Source organism: Melanotaenia boesemani, chromosome 13 (genome assembly GCF_017639745.1).
Source record: "Melanotaenia boesemani isolate fMelBoe1 chromosome 13, fMelBoe1.pri, whole genome shotgun sequence".
NCBI lineage: Eukaryota > Metazoa > Chordata > Actinopteri > Atheriniformes > Melanotaeniidae > Melanotaenia > Melanotaenia boesemani.
In genome coordinates this window covers 14256137-14274877 of record NC_055694.1, presented here as the reverse complement: position 1 = coordinate 14274877, position 18741 = coordinate 14256137, and the positions used below count along the sequence as shown (strand labels likewise).

The 18741-nt window shown below is 40.3% G+C and overlaps 1 protein-coding gene across 12 annotated transcripts in view; it reads right to left on the bottom strand.

Moving 5' to 3' along the window:
* Positions 1-18741, bottom strand: part of LOC121651356 (ERC protein 2-like) — a 156555-nt gene that overhangs the window by 69932 nt on the left and 67882 nt on the right. For 10 of the 12 annotated variants that reach the window (XM_042003490.1, XM_042003489.1, XM_042003492.1 and 7 more), the window contains 2 exons: positions 15197-15328; positions 11579-11739 (listed from right to left, as the gene is read on the bottom strand). In XM_042003490.1, coding sequence (XP_041859424.1) covers positions 11579-11739; positions 15197-15328 — 293 coding nt within the window. The remainder of the gene's footprint in view (positions 1-11578; positions 11740-15196; positions 15329-18741) is intronic. The other 2 variants (XM_042003497.1, XM_042003496.1) reach the window with 1 other exon arrangement.

Below are 18741 nucleotides of genomic sequence, written 5' to 3'. Positions count from 1 at the left end.
GTGTTAACAGGCATTAAAACCGTTTTGAAGACTGGTTTTGTTTATTCATAGGCTCAAGGCATAGTCACTCCATGTCTTAGCTCAGCATGGCATTTATTATTTGCCAGAAAAGTTGCACATGATGTGCTGGGTTGCACGTGAGCCTTCATACTATTAAAATAGGCATTTAAAGAAAAAATATGTGATTAATTTTCCATTCTAATGGCTTTTAAAAGTGCAAGAACCACATATCCAGCACACAGGGATCATTGGTACTTCAGACCCTCATAAGTAAAACTTTTAACTCTTTAACCTTATGAGGGTCTGACTATAGACAAAATGTAAACAACACTTGGGGAGAGCAGTCTTCTGCTAAGCCCACTGTCCTATCTCACAGTTTTAGGTAAACTGATATGGATTCTTCTCCTCCAATCTGTCTTGGCAGAGGAATAAAGTACACTGAGCATCAGTGAGCAGGATCTTTGGCTCTTTGACAGTAACAGTTTAAGATAGTGCATGAGCACATATTTGTGATACTGTATATGTATTGTGCAACATTAGTGCCATGACAGTGGCAGATGCCCCAAAACCCCGAAAGAACCATAGATGGTAATTCAGTGTGATATTTACTAAAATGGTTTTAGGACACTTTCCTAATTTGCATTTTTGGCACAAGTAGTAGAGCTGATTCTAATTTTCATGGTTCAATCACTAAAACTTAAGTGGCTCCTGATGGCAGAGGAAGGCCCAGCTTATCAACTCAATCAGTTTAATTATTTGTGTGAAGTGGATGGGAACTTAAATAAGTTCTAAAAAAGAAGACTTTTAGAACTTCCAACCATGTACTGTTTAGATGTAGACTAGTTTCATCCACATAAAGAGATATTCCACGCATGCACACTGTGATATCCACAAACATATTTCAACAGCCATAACAAACTGGTGACTAAACAGACATCTGCTCAAAGCCTTGTGAACTCATTCTGAATGTGACATTTATATCTTAAGAACCCAAGTGTAATCTTGCCAACCTGCAAATGTGCTAGTTTTAATATCAGTGGAAATCACCCCCAAAATACAATCACTTGTACCTTATTACATTTCTGAGATTTGGTGAAAATGAAATCAAATTAATCACAATCCATCCCTAACTTTTTGGGTTAAGTTGCTAACAGACAGTCAAACCAACACCGCCAAGTATACAGTATAACTTATTGGAGCTTATTGGAGATTGAAACTGTAAAAATGTTTTAATGATTCCTCAGAATGTGTGATGTTTATATATGTCACTAACCACAATGCAGACTGCATTAAAGGGTTTGACAGATCTACTCACAAATCAAAAGAAAAGATAATTTACTGTAATGAAGCTCTACAATCTGCCAATCAATCTATTTTCTTCCATTTTCCATTGTATCCAAGACTTGGGTGCAGGACTGAAAAGAGACCCTCAGACTTCCTTCTCCCCAGCCACCTCCTCCAATTATTTTCTAGGGACACAAAGGGGTTCTAAATCCAACCAATGAATTTGGCACATCCTGAGTCCTGTATCTACCCTAAAGCCTCTTTTCAGTGGGTCATGTCCTAAACACCTGCAGAGAGCATCCTGACAACTTTTCTGAATAATCTCAACAAACTCATTTTGATGCAGAGGTAAGCACTGGAACATAGATCAACTGGTAAATCGGCAGCTTCACCTTTTGGCTCAGATCTCTTTTCACCATCACAGAGCTGTCCAGCAACTGCATCACTACAGGTGATCCCTTAGTTCACCTGTCAATTCTCACCCTATACTAAAATCCCTGTACTTTAGGGAGCATGTCACCTTCTACTCAGATAAGGCAATCCATTCTTTCCCAACAGAACACCATGGCCTGAGACTAAGAGGGGCTGATTCTCATACCAGTTGCTTTGAAGTCAGCTACAACCTACCCTAGTACCTGCTAGACACTCTTCTTAATGAACAGGACCACATCATCTGCAAAAAGGAAATTGCCACCTTCAGCTGACCAAACTGAGAAACCTTAGCTGCACCTAAAAAGTCTGTTGATGAAGATTATGAACAAAATCAGTGACAAAAAGTTGGTCCTGGTGCAGTCCAACTTATATTTAAGACAAGCTGGACTGCTGGCTATCTACCAAGCTGTTACTCCAGTTGTTCAGGTACAGGCCTGTACTACAACCCCAGAGAGGTAATATCAAAATAACTGACTTTGCAAATTCTTCAGTCTATATTCACTGACATTTAGAAATGTTAAACGAGTTACATGCAAACAGACATTCCCCTTAGTGAAGACAATAACATATGCAAAGATTCTCATTCATGAATACACATATACTGTCTATATTCTGTGTTTCATTAAAGGCCTGGATGTCATGCCATTGTCTTTGCTCACCCCCTCAATCTTGTCTCTGCAGGATTCTTGCTTTGTTTGTTTAATGGTGACCAGTCATGTCTCTACGCAGTCTGTCTGCCCACATTAAGGCCTCTTCTGTAATATTGATGCTTACTTTAAAGATGAAGGACTACACAGATTACACTGTGGTTGCCATCTTGCAAAGAAGTGATGTGATGTTTGTTCCACATAAATTTGGTTTTCAGTTTTGTGTGTTTTTCTTCTCTGTTCAGTGTGTTTTGCTTTGTCTTTCTTTTCTTTTCTTTTTTGTTCTTGGACACAGACATATATTGTAAAAATGAAACAAAAGTTTTATTGCAGAGTTGTGAAAGTTAACAGAGTCTGTGATGCTTGTGAATGGTAATTTCTAACCACAAACAAATAAGACCAATGAAGTTTTCATTTTTATGAGTTTTGAAATCTCAGTGTTGAGATTATCTCCTGTGATCTTTCTAGACTTTACTTTTTTCTTCTTTAGCTTTTTTTACACTTCCCCTTTCTGTCCCTCATTTTTACCTCTTTTCCCTTATTCTCTTTCTTTTGTCCTTCCTAGTCCTAAACTATGGATACCCACTGGCCTCAAGAGAACAGTCATGTTTCCAGTATGTATCCTTTTAGCAGAGACCAAATGAAAAAGAGCAGGGCCAAAACATGGGCAGGAAAAATCATCACATAGCTGCTGGCACAATCTACTCTTCTTTCATTACTAATAACTTTAATGCTCTTCACATCATTTCCCCTATATGCACATATGCATGCATACACCCATGCACATACATACAAATTCATGTATTCACATGTTGTACTTTGCACAAAAAACACATTCAAAGCTCATCAGCAAGGATATACATGCTCATCCAAACTTGCTTGGGCTGTTTCCTACCTCTGCCGAGAAGTACATAATGATAATTACAGTTTGGGTCTGCATCCCCGAATTAACAAGATTAGACACATACACACACACACAATCCAGAAGTGCCAGGGGTGCTGTGGTGTATGCTGACTTGTGTACAGTGTTGGAGCAACCTAGTGCAAGGCAATGGTCTGTTCAGCTATTGTTCTTCATTAAAACCTCATGAAGACCATATGAGCTGCACAGAGATCTGAAAGGCCAGTAAAAGCGGAAGTCAAACCAACACAGAGACAGAAAGACCATCATATATTGGCAGTATGATGTAACAACATGCTGCACTTAGAAAATAATAAGGTGTGACTGTGTAGAGCTGAAATGGCAGAATCAAAGTCCTCAACAGTGACCCATTCAAGACTTTTTTACTTCACCTTTATAATGTAAGAATCATGGGTTAAGAAAGATGTAGGCACAAGCAAATAAAGGCAGAGACATACTTTTGCCCAGATATATAAACAGATACAGCCAGAGAAGCCACAGAGGAGAAAAACAGGAGTCAGAGCTCAGGTGTGTGTGTGTGTGCCAACCACAGTGGCTTGAAGGTGTTTACAGTGTGTGAATATATGCCAGTAAGCCCGATTGACTCACTTCTGTGGGTATATCAGTATTTCATGTGCCTATAATGGTAAACCATGAGGGCATTTTACTAAGCCACTGTTTTAATGGCTGTTTTACAACACAGCACCTCCAACAACATATTACATGCAGCTGCATTTTAAAACAACACGTCTCTCTTTCTTCAAAATCACTCATTGCACACTTTATTTGCACATTCAGTTAACCCCTGGCTTCCTCCTCTATTACTATTTGTAAGATAATCTACATCTTTCAATATTTAACTTAATTTACATTCAGAGATGCTTTGTTACCATATTTATTTATAACAGCACCACCTTTCCTTCTCCTCATTCCTCCTCTGACCCTGAGGGCAGGATTGTTGTTTAGGAGGCTGTCATTAGTTACCTCTGGGTGCTGTATCCTGGTCGGCCTTTTTATGGCTGCATGGCTGCCTAATCAATTGCCTACTTCTACACAAATGCACACACAAAAACACACACAAATACCCACAGACTTGCAATCAGTTAGTCTTGAGATTTATATAACTAAGCAACCTTGGGGGTGTTAGTCTCCCTGACGCCAATAAGAAAGAGCTTTCTACGTCTAAAACGACCAAATGACACTAATAAGTTTTGTGTGTTTGTGTGTGCATGTGTGTTTGCGACTGACACTAATTAGCAGGAGTAGTGCACTTACTTCCTCAGCACCATTTCCTGTGATAGTAATTATTAGGTATGTGTGATAAATTCCAGGCCTTCTTCCATCCGTCCAAAGATAGAAAAGAGAAAAAAATACTGAAGAAGGTGGGGGAGCCTTTAATAACCAGTGGAAGTTTAGGAGATAGGTGTCAAAGGAGGGTCAGAGGAAACTTTGAAAGAATGATTTTCATTGATGCAGTCCAATTTACATCTTCCCATTCCTGCCTTAAACTGCTTTTCTATGGAGGTATTTCCCTATCTTTGATCAAGGTGTAATTGTTTGATTTGAGAGCAAGATTTCTTGTTTTAGCTGTATTAGCTGAGTAGGACCATTCAGAAATTGAACACACTAATCAAACCTCTTGCATGCATCTCTGGACCGCTGCATCTTCTTTTACAACTTATTGTACTTGACCCAAGTAGGACCCTCTTATTAACTTTACTGAACAATTTGCATGTGCTCAAGTCCACTACTGACACAAACCTCAAAAGAGAAGGAGAAGGGTGGAGCCCGCCTTGGTGCTGACATAATAATACACCTATAGTCTTGACAGCTGACACACACGTCGAAGGTAAACACGAGTGTCAGAGGCCGCAAGAGCACAGACAGACATGATGAATGGCCCAAAGTTCCCACGAGGCGACACACACACAAACTTGCTCAGAAAGAGAGGAAGGTGCTCCCCCTCATCACTGCAATACAGAGAATCCCATTCATATGCTGCACTGACCCTCTAAGTCTCATCACTACTTATTACAGTTGCACATACCACTGCTTGTGTGTATATGACTGTGTAAATGTAAATTTGGGTATGTAAGTATTGTAAGCGTTTGAATGGAAAAAATTGTGTGACCTCACTTTTGTTGCAGTCAGCTTAGAGGTATTATTAAGATTTTGCTAAATTTATGGGATCTGACACAAAAAGGAACACAATACTGCTTGCACAATTAAACAACTGTGCTTTAGTGTGTACAAGGTCTATCTATATGTCCAAATCTGTGGCTGAAGATTTAAGTATTTGAGGTTGTGTGCCCACGCATGTGTGTGTTTGTAGGCCCCTTGGAGAGATCAGTGAACGGGGACATGACCTTGCTAGTGTAGCTGGTCTTTCTGTGTGTTTAGTCCTTGTAACCATGGTGATGGTGCTATACAGACAGGATGTCTACATTGGGGATTTGAAAGTCATAATGCCGCTACTGCTCTAAGCTTCATTATGGCATGAGTTACAGTCAGTAGCCAACAGATGGCTACATGAACACATCATGGACAGGCCTTAATTTTGGGGTTATAGTTGAAGCCGTATTTTTTCCACGATGTAGAATGGCTGACTTGCCTTTAGTAAAGGTGCTAGTTTGAGCGACTCACATGACAAAAAGAAGTGAATTTTAGATATAGTTGTAGATATAGTTAATATTTTACCTAATTTTGCTTTTGTAGAATGACTAAATACTCAAGGTAGAGGAGAGCAATTAAGTTATTTATTTTACTGCAAACAAAAGGCAGTTTTATTATTCATCGTGATATTTATGGAACCTTCCTAACATGTCTAAACCACCTTGTATTTAACATGTATGTAGATCCCCATTAGCTGTTATTGTACAGTGCAACAGTTACCCTTATGAGGTCAACAACAAAAAGAACTAGTTCGACCACGCTTCTAAAAAATAAGTAGTGAATATCCAATCATATAAACATGTATAGGCATTATCATTCATTATTTAAGATAAGTCTGATCAGTTAGTCACTTCATACTTAGATGCCTTCTGCTGAGCATTGAGCCCTGTAAACAGAAGACATAACATTAACAGATATCTGGTCTGAGCATCATTTAAGTCAGCTGGTAATTTCATGAGGAGACAGAAACAATGAAGACAGCTTAAATCCACAGAGTAAATGTGATAAGCTCTGCAAGATACTTACAACAACCTGCCAGCCAAATACTTTGAAAAGCAACATGTGAGTGTTCCAAGAAATTTTCATGCTGTTGTTAAAGTGAAGAATGGTTAAACCAAATATTTATTTATTTTGTCTGTCCTCCTCCCTTTGCATAAGTAAACTAAAAAAAATGGAGTTTATGATTTTTTTTAACTAGTAACTAACTTTGTAACTAAGTTTGCCTTGATGAGAAGACCTTTGACCACTAATATGGAGAGTTCACTGCAAGATGCAACTCAAAGAAATCTAAAATGTCATGTTCTCTGCCCTGCCTGGGCTCATCAGCTGATTCAGATCACCTAGGCTTAATTGCCACTCTGCCTCTGTTCCTGCTCTGACAGGCTACCAGCCTAATTCAGCCCATCTGGTTTTTCCCTGATTGCTGCTTGGTTTCTCTGCACTACTTAATCCCTCTTCAGTCTCTCCTTCTCTGCCAGATTATCATCGCCAGCACCTCACCAAGTTGATATCCAGCATTCAGTCTTCTCCAGATTGTCCACTACTTTCGCCCTTGGATTACCCCTCTTGCCTTGCCCTTGTCGGATGCCTCTTGCCTGGTTTCTTGGATTTCTGGATTCTGACCCATGCTTTGTTTTGGACCCCGAGCTTCGCCTGACGTCTTGGATAAGTACCCCAGCTGCCTCTGTGTTCGGACCATTGCCTGCCTACTGACCCTGTTTTTGGGTTTTGGATTTTTCAGCATTTCTCCTTCCCCAGGACTAGACCACTTCTTCCAGCCTTGCCGGACTCTTGCCCCTTTGCTGAATAAATCTGTTTTTTTTTTTTTTTGTTTTTTTTTTATATATACATTCCATCAGCTGTGTGTGGTTGAATTTCCGGGTCCTCGCAGTCACCCATCACAAAATATATCTAGCTATAGAGCTATCTATATAGAAATATAGATGGACAGATTACATTCCTTGGACAGATTAAGCTAAGAACAACCCATATAAGAATGATGGGAAGAAAAAAGGAGGATAAAGCTTGCAATGGCTCACAATCTAAACATCATCTTTAAAATTGAGGCAATGTGTTGAATGGACATGCAAGGCAGGCAGAAAATCTCTAGTTCATCTGATGGAAAACAAAAGTAGATGAATTCTGAAGTCTGAAGTGTCTGTTTTCACTCAGCTTCATGCAGCACAGTTGACTGGACAGTGCGTCACAGCGGAGATACACAAAGATCCAAAATAGAGTGAAAGCAACCTTTTTTAGTACTTAAAAGTAAAGAAGGTAAATAGTGTCATGGCTGACTCAGACCCCTTGAGCTAACCTTGACTGAACTACAGATTACATAGTGAATGCAAAACTAAAGAATCCAAAAACACACAGAAGACATTTTGTAGCGAAAGCATTGCAACGGTGGAAAGTCATTCTTTGGTGATCTCCATGAGTTCAGTCATATAGCAAAGGATTCTAGTTAACATGTTAAAAAAAAAAAAACTTTTAAGGTAGTTATAACCATTTTTTTGCCTCATAATGCCAGTGCCTCATTTATATTGTCTCTTCATAACAAGAAGATGAAAATATTTTTCTACGTTTGGGTACAGGGTGACTTTTTTTTTTTTTTTTTTTGTGCTGTTATTTTTTAGTGATCAATGCGTCTCCCTTCTTCTGGTCCTTTTTATGCCCAACACACTCTGCTCCCTCCCACTCTTCACAGCTTCACTCCATCCCTGCTCTTTCATCCACCACTCTCTCCATCATTCTCCTCCTCCCTTCCTCCATCCATCACCCCCTCCATCAATCATTCCCTCACTTTATCATCCTTTTTCCATCCTTTACCACTTCCTCCCAAACTCTCTGCTACAACTTCTCTTTTCCTCTCTCAACTGTTTTGTGGTCTTTTTTTTTCCTGACGTCTGAATGATTTCCCCTTCATTTCTCAAATCCCCCCCCCCCCCTTTTTATTTTTTGCTCTAAAAGTTTCCACTTTGTCAACTCTACATCTCTTCATATATCGGCCTCAAAGCTGTCGCTACCTTTTCGTTGTTCTATTATTTTTGTCCATGATCAGAATGTAAACAGAGATAACATCATCCACATTCCTAGTGCCTACAAGAGGATAAGGTTCAGTAACTGCTGTGTTGTGGCATGTAGTGTTATCCAATTCAAACTATAGAAACATGTCAATGACTAACTGTTCAAAATGTCCAAACACATAATTTCTCTATTGTGCACTTACACCCTCTGACCCTACACTCATTTAATGAGTAGCTCCTCTGGAGGCCATCTGTGTCTGTGTGTGTGAACACTGTACAGTATGGTGGAAACTCAATCTGGTGTGGGGTGATAGAGGAGAACCATGCAGCTCCTTATACATCAAGCATTCCACTTCATATCAGAAAATGACTAATATGAAAATGCACTCTTTTCTATTCTTACACACTCAAACTAACATGTATATGTACACAATATGAGCTAGGGAAGTCCAGCATCCACTAAGAGGATATTGAAAATGATTTTTCCCCTCTTGTCTCTTTCATTAACAGTGTTGAAAAGCCAAGAGTTCTCTCTCTCTTCCCCTGGCTTTTACACACATGCATGCACATTAAACAACACACAGAGAAAGCTCCTCGGTTCACTAGGGAACATGCCTCACACAGCTTGCTTCAGCTGGCCTTCTTGACAAATGCCACATTACAGAGAAGAGAGGGAGAAACTTGGCACACAATCAAACTTCTCTCATGATTTCTAAGATTTGAAATACTTCAGTTTGTGTAGCCCCCACCCCCACCCCACCTTCCTCGTGTCACATTTTTCAGCATTCACTCTGACTCCTTTTTCTCCCTCTTGTTGCCTCTCTTTCACTGCCCTACATCTTTCCTGTTTAGTTTTCCTTGTGCTAACTTGGACCAGAGCTGTGCTGTGGTAATATGGCCCCTTCTTTAGCAGAAAGCCACAATTTGTGTAAGTATGTGCATGTCTGCAGACATGAGTGATTATATGTGAGTTCCACTGAGGTTGTGCATGCATTTGCATGCGTATCTTTGTGGCTTGTTCAGATGTATGTCAGTCTCACGAAGCTTTGCCCCCCCTTCCCCCTTTGCAATTCAACAGTCCTTTAATCCTCATCATCAGTGACCCCAAACCCCAGCTTGCAACCTCTTCATACACACAGAACCCAATGCATAGCAGACCACACACACTCATGCCCCCTGTGCCCCCTCCATTAGCTCTCACTAGTGCAGACTAAGCAAAAGTTTGAACACAAAAGCAAAGTTTCTTATATACTTTGTTGCTGTTTATGTCAACCAACCATTACAATGAACTTATGCTTCAGTCATCATCTGATGGTAATAAAGTACTAATGTAAGTGCAATGTCATTTAAGTACAAAAATATAAGCTACATGCTGGGCCATTGCTCATTTTGTAATTTCGAAGGCACACCTGAAGCATAGACGGCATTTCTACTAACAACCACTCCTGATAAACTTGGTTGTTGGAAATTGAAACAGACAGAAAGATGGTTTGTATCAGATGCCTCTGTTTGTAAAAAGAGACAAAGGACCCTCTTTTATCAGTCCCCCACATACTACACAAATACACACACAGCAGAGAGAGATATTACACATGTCTACACATTCTTTAATAATTAGTGTGATCAGAGAGGCATAATTGACTTAAAAGTTGTCTTTTCAACACACATGTGCCACCCTTTCCTTTTGTACTGTACCAAACGGCTGACATTAAAGGCATTTCATTGTGGCACATGACAAGCAGATATGTGGTTCCATGCTCCTTCAATCAGGATGCTCAAAGTAGACACACATGTAGCCAGCCCACTGACAGATCACTGAGCTCGCCCACGCGTTCACACATACCCAGTGACACACGCTCACATATGGAAATGCAGGCAGTCCAGCACAGCTTTTCCTAAGCTTCCTCCTCTCCTTGCTCTCTCTCCATCACACAGACACATTAAAATAGAGCTGGACACACATTTTTTTCTGATCTGCTGTCTAAGGCTGGACCACCTGTCCTCAATAAATGTAACTTTTTACAAGGCAGCAATACTATAGCTGACCCTGCTTCAGAGCACACCTCGGTGCTGATGTCTTCATAACACTCATGCACATGTGATCAGGTGACTGGATAAGAATAACTCTTACAGAATCAGACACAGACGTTTTGTGCTACGGCAACAAAACTGCTGCGCAGCACAATAAAAATGTTCAAGTAAAATGGCAAAGCACTGAGCGAATGAGGCCAACCTTGATAAATAACAAATAAATAAATATTACTATAACTTTACAAGCTGTCAGTCACTACCACTAATGCTTTGTGTGGTTTATGTTTTCTCAGCAGGCATCTTACTGTGCTTACCAGTACATTTTACATTACATCACACATTATTTGCATTGCTGAAATATTACAGTTAAAGTCTTGTTTTGAAGTCTTTAGAGAAATACAGAGCCATGACTGTGCATGGGATCACAGACTATGGGAATTAAAAGAAGGGAAATACTGTAGGTAAGTAGAGCAGATTAAGGGCAGTTAAAACAAGATGGCAATAATATTGTGCAGCTGTAGGCTGTGTACCCTTAACTAGACTGAACATCTGGACAGTTTAATTCACATAAGAGGGAAGGATAAAAAAAATTAAACACACTAATCAATATAAGCATGACACTGCATTTAAAGTTTGACTGCTTAGGAGGATCTGTTGGAGGAAAAGCAATATAACATTTTTAACTATGTTTTTACAAGTTTTACCTTAGTGCAAGTTTTTATTTTATTTATTTTTTTTTAATACTTACAGATGGCGCAGAGTCTGCTGTGATGTATGGCTAGGTTTTTACAAACTGACTCTTGCATTTTTAGTGACCCACATGCTTGAAAGGGAAGGATAAAGCAGTGGTTATTCAGCTGATTGCAATCTGCCGCTTGAATTTGACCCAAATAATAAACATATGATTGAAATTAAACATCGCCAACAATGTTATCTAATCCCAAACAGTAAGATCTTTCTGAAATAGGCAGGGCTGTTGTGCAGAACTGAATGGCAGTGTGCAGGTGTGCCTGATTGAGTTACCACTGAATGTAATTGAGTGTAAGAACGCCAGATACAGACAGAAAGACAGTTAGTGCGACACTAACTTCATCTCCAGAATCTCCTCTAGTTGTTTGCGTCTCTCCTGACGAAGACTGCTGAGGTGGCCGTCTCGTTCATGCAGGCATTGCTGAGTGGAGGACAGCCGCAGTTTAGTGGCGTCCAGTTCCTGACGTGTCTTCTCCAAGGCCCCCATCAGTTCCTCCAACTGTTTAAGGGGGAAAGAACATGTTTAAACATTGTGAAAACACAGGATATCCACATTTCTATGCTCTGCTCAAAGAAGTAGTCATTGAATTATTTATTTTTTGTTAAATCCAATACGTATTCCATTCTGCCCTTAAGCAGGCACACAAATGTACATGTGGACATGGTAAAGTAATCAGATACACAATGCACTTTGCAGGCATGTTTGTGTGTGGGCTGTGTGTATTTCAAAGAGTGTGGGTGCTGGAATGCGTAAAGATGAAATGAGATGACAGTCTAAATATGAAAATCAATGGGTAGTTGACATCTTGAAGTAGGCAACATTTCAGGGGATCATAGGTTAATAGAATGACATGTCCACTGACCCTTGCACTGGAAACAAGTGTTCCCTCTCCTCTCCCACCTTTCATCACTTATTTTATCTTTCCAGTCAAGTGTGGTTCTACTTTTGAGTCGGTGAGCATTGTGCTCACATTCTTAAGTACATCTCCTTCTTCTACACAAACATGCCCTTCAGGCCATGCAAGCGTGTGTGTCCAACCTGAGTGCCTGATAGACAGGATGTCACCTCAGGGCATCATTATCCTAAGACAGGAAGTGTGTAACTGCTGAACAAGTGCCTCACAATAAAATCCAGCAATACACAAGATGTTCAGATAACATAAACCAGGACAATAGAATATTATCTTTGTTCAATTCTGAGTAACTGAATGTTTTGGGAAAGTTAAATTCTGAAATGAAATGAGGGACAAAAGAAAGAAAAGAACAGAAAAAAGAGAAATAAAGAGTTTTAAGGAAAACCACTCCATGGGGTAGGAGATGAAAAAAGAAATGGGCCTCTTTTATGAAGGGGGCAAATCGTTCACACATTTTCAGGACACCCTTCATGTCCTCCAGTTTTCTAGGTGTGTTTCACAGATGTCAGATAATGTGCTCACTGACTAGTCATGAATATCACATATGGAACAAAAGCAGAAAGACTGAATGCATGGCGAGCGGAGAATAACTCTCAACGGAAGGAGGTACTTTTCTGTTCCAGCAATTCAACAAGTAGTAACTGTTTTCCTCCCAACAACATCTAACTGTCCAAAATCACATCTTTTTATGTTTAGTACTTCATTCCAGGGCTTAAATAAATATCAAGCCAGTCTTTTCATCCTTTAATGTCAAGGGTCACACTCATAACTCCATTTATATCCACCACACGTCGATCAACCCTCAGCTTCCACCCTCCTAGCCCCTCATTAGTGCACCACCCAGGGTAGTCCTCACTTCACAATCACATCATTAATAAGGAATACAATGCATTTTAGTGAAATTAGGGACCTAATCAGCTTAGTGGTGAGCCTGTGCGTGCTAATTTAGCTCAACTTCAAGGCAAAGCCCCCCAGCCTGGCTAAGGCTCACTAAGACTGGCCCAAAGCACCTTTGGTTGATAAGCTGATTGAGGGCTCAGAGGTAAGGACCAAATCCCTCTTGTCCATTTGCGTAGTGTTCCTGGTTCAAAGGCCTAGTTCAAACGCCAAAGAGGGAAAGAGGCAGAAGTGCACAAAAAGGGAGTGTGGATATAATTGCGTGAGACAATTTAAGAAGCCAGATGGGAAAGAACAAGGATGAACAGCAAAAGCGATTTTATGAGGGAGAAAGAGACAGAGGGAGGCAGAGATGAAGTGAGAGACTTAGAGGATGGGGGTGTGAAGAAAAGTGACCCAGGGCATTACCCATGCTCCATTTCAGCAGGTCAGGCTGATGGAAGACTTTCAGCGCATTACGCATCATGAGACTGATTACTCTGGGACGGAGGGTAGAAGAAAGAGGAAAATCAAGTAAAGAGTAAAGAAAGGGAGGGAGGGGGTGAGAATGTGAGTTTGGCAGGGAGCTCTGAAACAGTGCCAGGGTCAGGTGATCTTTCAGACAGAATCTGTCTCTCCCTCTCTAGTCCTTCCACACATACTTCTCCAGTCTTTGTTGCAAGAATATCAGTTGATTGACAGCTGTCTAAATGTAAAATAATGACATGCTGACTTTCCTTATGCGGTAACTTTATGTCAGTTTACAAAAGTCACCTCACTGACAGCTTCTATCGAGCATCAGTGGCTGAGCGGCATGAGCGCCTGGTGAGACGAGCACCTTCCCTTTTGTCAGCAGTGCGGCTGTAACTTTATTCTAGCTCAGTTTGTGTTAAGTTCAGTCGCCAGTATGACTGCATGCTGGCTCATTATGATCTCTATGGGTAGGGTCTGGAATGACTTAAATAAAATCAAGTTGACGATGGCTTTTGAGGTCAAGGAGTGTTAATGTGTCACAACTTCGAAAAAGGATCTCTCTGATTCCTCTGCACATGGGTAAACTTAGGTCAAAGCTGAATCATCCACTTCTATGCGTGCGAAAAGTCCCGCAGACATAAATATACTTTTCTTTCTGACTTCTCAGTGTTTCAGAATATTGTTTGATAAACATAGTATCCACGCTGAATGTAAGTTGAGCGTGCAAAGTACACGAAGGAGGAAAAAACAAGCCACAGTTAGCATTGGCTCTCACAGAATTTTCTAAACTGAGTTTGACCTTCTCTTACTTGGCCCCTCTGTCCACCAGTCCCCTCTCTTCATCTTTTAAGTTGTGCTTGTGAGTGGGCTTAAAGCAATACAGCCATCATTCTGCCTCAAAATGTTAGCTCTTGTTTTAACCACCGATAGCTCTCATATTACTTGTGGCACTCATAAGTAATGCAAGGTCATTTTCATTCAAATGCATACTCACACCGGGAGGAAACACGCTCCCCTCGCCTTGTTTCTCTTTCCCACCGCAGACACACCTACACTCACACGCAGATGCAAAAGCACACAGTCTTTTTTTCTTCTTCTTCTTCTTTTTTCGTTTTTGGAGCCACATTAAGACGTAGACCAACCAGCTGGCAGTCAGAAAGACAGATAGATAGATAGCAGGACAAACAGGGTAAAAGGGCAGCCTGTTTTCTATCAGGTTTCCAAGCCTCCAGTCTACAGCTTTGTTAGTAAATTCTGATTATATGCACATGAATGTACAACATATCAAACATATGCTCACATTTTCCAGAGTGCAAGCTTTAAAAAACAAGAAAGCCGCTGCCTAAATTTTTTCATTCGCTTTTAAATTTAAGGCCATGGGAAAACTAAATAAACCAGAGCTGGTTTAGAAACCAAACACCAAAACCAAGAGAAAACAAAATGCAACTATTCTTTAATAATTATATTTGTTTGATAACAACATTCAGCTTTTTAGTGGTTAGTGATACCTCTGCAAAAGTACATTTTGAAGCCACATGGGGGTGCAGTTCAGTTCATCACATTTTTTTGTGGTTCTGGATAAGCTGATCAGGCTGCTTGTGTAGAGATGGATGGAGCTATCTCTGTGTATGTATGTGTGCATGTAAATGCTAGCTTTGGGTCCACCATGACTCAGTGTAACAGCAGGTAAACCTGTCTGTGGGCTTGAACACGGGCAGCTTCCTCCTGTGCCCAGAGAGCCTCTCTATGTGCGGAGGTGTTCATGCTCTCTCTCAGTGCCTTCTCCAACTCCATGATCCGCTCTGCTGTGTCCCGCATGGCATCCTGGGAAGCGGAAACAGGTGGAAGCTAGATGGGGGATTGGAGAATTTCAGAAGAGGCGTTGTGGAAGGAAAGCAGCAGAAGCCAAGGAGAGAGGTGGTTGTCTTTAACTTTGCTCTAAAAATTAATCATGGAGAACAATTTTGCACTGGTTTTGTGTTGCGTGAGTGAAAGACTTTAAGTTTAAAAATAGGCTTAACTGTTTTTCCTGCCAAGAGGAATTCAGTCCATGTAAAAGACAAAAGAAAAACATAGAAGACAGAAGCTACGGTGAGAGAAGACACAAGATCTCAGAAGAAACAGATACAGAAGAGAGTGATAAGTGATGGAGACAGAGTTTGTAAGTGCTATGAGTTCCATGCTGACACTTATGTGGGTGTGCGAATTTCTGGGTGTTGGTGTGTGAATAGACGTGCACAGTTTGTGTGTGGCCTTATTGACACCTGTGGTGAGAGGGAGAAAATGATCTGTCTCCACACTGGTTGATGGAACTGGGAAAGAAAACATTGGATAGAAATAATAAACTCCCTGATTCTCTCTGTTTTTCCTTTTTTTTTTAACTTTCTCTTTGACTACAAAATCGTTGACTCACTTTCAAGTTCACACGTTCACACTTTTCTCAGAGCAGTGCACAGGCCATGCGGTCACGCAGATCAGGAAACATGAAAAATGTTCAGGAGACTTTGTTCAGATAAAACAGGGAAATCAAATGACAATTGAAGCGTCTGCTCTTAAATGGATATTCCATCTCAGAAATGGCTGCTTCATGTTTGCTAGCATGACTGATTAAATGCTTGACAGTGATAACATCATCAGGTTACATAGATTCAACATGAATGTACACGTTTATTAGAACTGCATGGTTTACAACACTGAATAGAAACTTTTCTTGCATTGTAGACACAGAGCACCGAACCTAAACAGTACCATAGGTCACACATGAGGTTTCAATTGGGATGGATTCCCCAGATGTAGTGAAGCTTATTTCATAAGGCAGCACTGGGCACACACAATATGTGTTTAGCTGGCTCATTCCTCTGACAAATACCAAAGAGAGAAAAACATGTACTATGCTGGCACCATTATCATCCAATCAGTAGAAGAGGCTAATTTATAAAGATTCAGAGACACAGAAAGAAACTGTACTAATGACATTGGTTTTGACTGAGATAAAAAAAAAAAAAATCACAAGTGGATACTTGTGGTTCGTCGTGTCAGCACGACATGGATGGAAATAAGTGACAAACACCCGCACACACATACAGAAGCATGCTGTGTGTGTCAGCAATCCAAAACTGTAATTGGATGTGACAGACGGGCAGTAATTCGATGCACCAAAATCAACAAGTACTGGTCTGACCCCACATAGCACACAGAAGCATGCACACACACTCATGCACACACCCCACTGAGATGGAGCTGCCGCTGCTGGACCCCCATGTGCAGCCTAACTAAAAAGTTGTGTGTCCCCTCTGCTTGTATGTGTGTGTGTAAAGAGATTTATTTGAAACAAGAGAATATTTCTGGCTTACAAGATGACAAAGAAAGGAAAAGGGGAATGAGAAAGACACAGAAAGCAGGAAAAAACTTAAAGATAATTACTTCTGCAGCGTCAATCAGCACCTAATGTCCCTGGGAAGGATTATTATTGCTCTGAGTCATTCTGGTCGGATGGAAGGATCATAACTTATATAAAAGTGCAAAGACTGAGAGAATGGACATTTCCAGCAGCTGTACACCAAGGATCCTTATCTTCATGTGCAACATCAACCAACATGTGAATGTTTGTAGAACCTGATTTAGAGAAAAGCTAGCACGAAAGGAAAACTTGACAAGCTTCAATTTTGTTGGAGTGTCTTTGGACTTTTGAAAAAAAAATTCTTTAATATCAGTATTTCGAAAGTAATGAGAGTAGCCTACTGAGAGTTGCTGATTTCTTTTTGTTACTGATAATAGATAAATAACAGACCTGTGTGAAAGCCTGAAGTGAATACTTCCGATGTGTGTTTTCTCTGTGCTTGTAAAGTGCAGCATGGTGAGATGGAGACAATGGAGCGAAGAGATTTTATCACTTCATCCCACATAAACTGTCCTGGAATGATGGGGAGAATTTGTTTGTGTGTGTTTACCCTTGGAGCGTGCTGTGTTCCTGATGGATCCCCAGATAAAGGGAGGGAGAAAGAAAGTAGGGGAAATAGAGAGTGGCAGAGGCCAAAACACAACCTCAGTGCTTGAGCAGACACAATATACAAAGTTTATATTGTATTTATAACATCTCCAAGATAGTGGGCTGGATAGTTCAGCTTTTTTATTCAAGTGTTGCTGCTTCTATATCACTTTCAGAGAACCCTGCTTACATATTCTTATGTTAATTACAGTAGTGAATGAAAGTATGTGAAACCTTTTGAATTTTTTTATATTCAAGTAGCAAAATTAAAACAAATTAAATGTAATATAAGGGATAATGGTAATAAAACAATAAATCAAATTTGTGAGTGGCAGAAGTATGCAAAACTTAAGCATCTTCTGTGACCACTTTGTGCAGTGATAACTACTGTAATACTATCAGTCTTGCTCACCAGCCTAAAGAAATTTTAACCCATTCCTCTGTGCAGAGCTGCTTTAATTCCTTTCTCTTCTTCTCATTACCTGCTCACTCCAGGTCCTTTGACAATACTTTTTGTTGGATTGAGACTTTGACTTGACACTACAAAAATATGCACTGATTTTGAACCATTATACATGACCACGACATGATTCTCAGTTACTGCAATATTTAGAATCATTCTCGTATTCATAAGTCTTGACTGGTAACTGGTAAGATTTGACTGGGTAATGTTTTAGCACTGGGGGAAAAGTCCACCTTATATCATGGAAATGAGTAAGATTTTAGTTTAAAGCATTGACCCCGGAGAAGACCCAGGACATACTGGAGGGACTACATCTCTCGGCTAGCCTGGGAACGCATCGGGATCCCCCCGGATGAGCTGGTGAATGTGGCCGGAGAGAGGGAAGTCCGGGCTTCCCTGCTTAGGTAGCTGCTCCCGTGGCCCGACATCAGATAATAGGTAGAAATGGATGGATGGATGGCATTAAGTAAATTAAAACTCATCCCATCTATCACAAAGTCTGCAGATCAGCAACATGATTAATCTTAAAAAACGATAAAGTTGTGCCAAAATTCATGGTTTCCTGCATTTGCCATTGAGAAATTTCACTTAAAAGCAAAACCATCAACCAAAAATAAAAACACAAGAAAAAATGTCAAAGTTTGGATTCATCATCTGAGCATCACAGATATCTTTGCCTAATTTGCAGAGTCCTTTTTTGTGCAGATGCCAAACCTGTGCTTGTTAACAGGATACCATTGAAAAAAGAAAAAAAAAGTTTGTGATGCTTAGTTTGATGGGGCTATT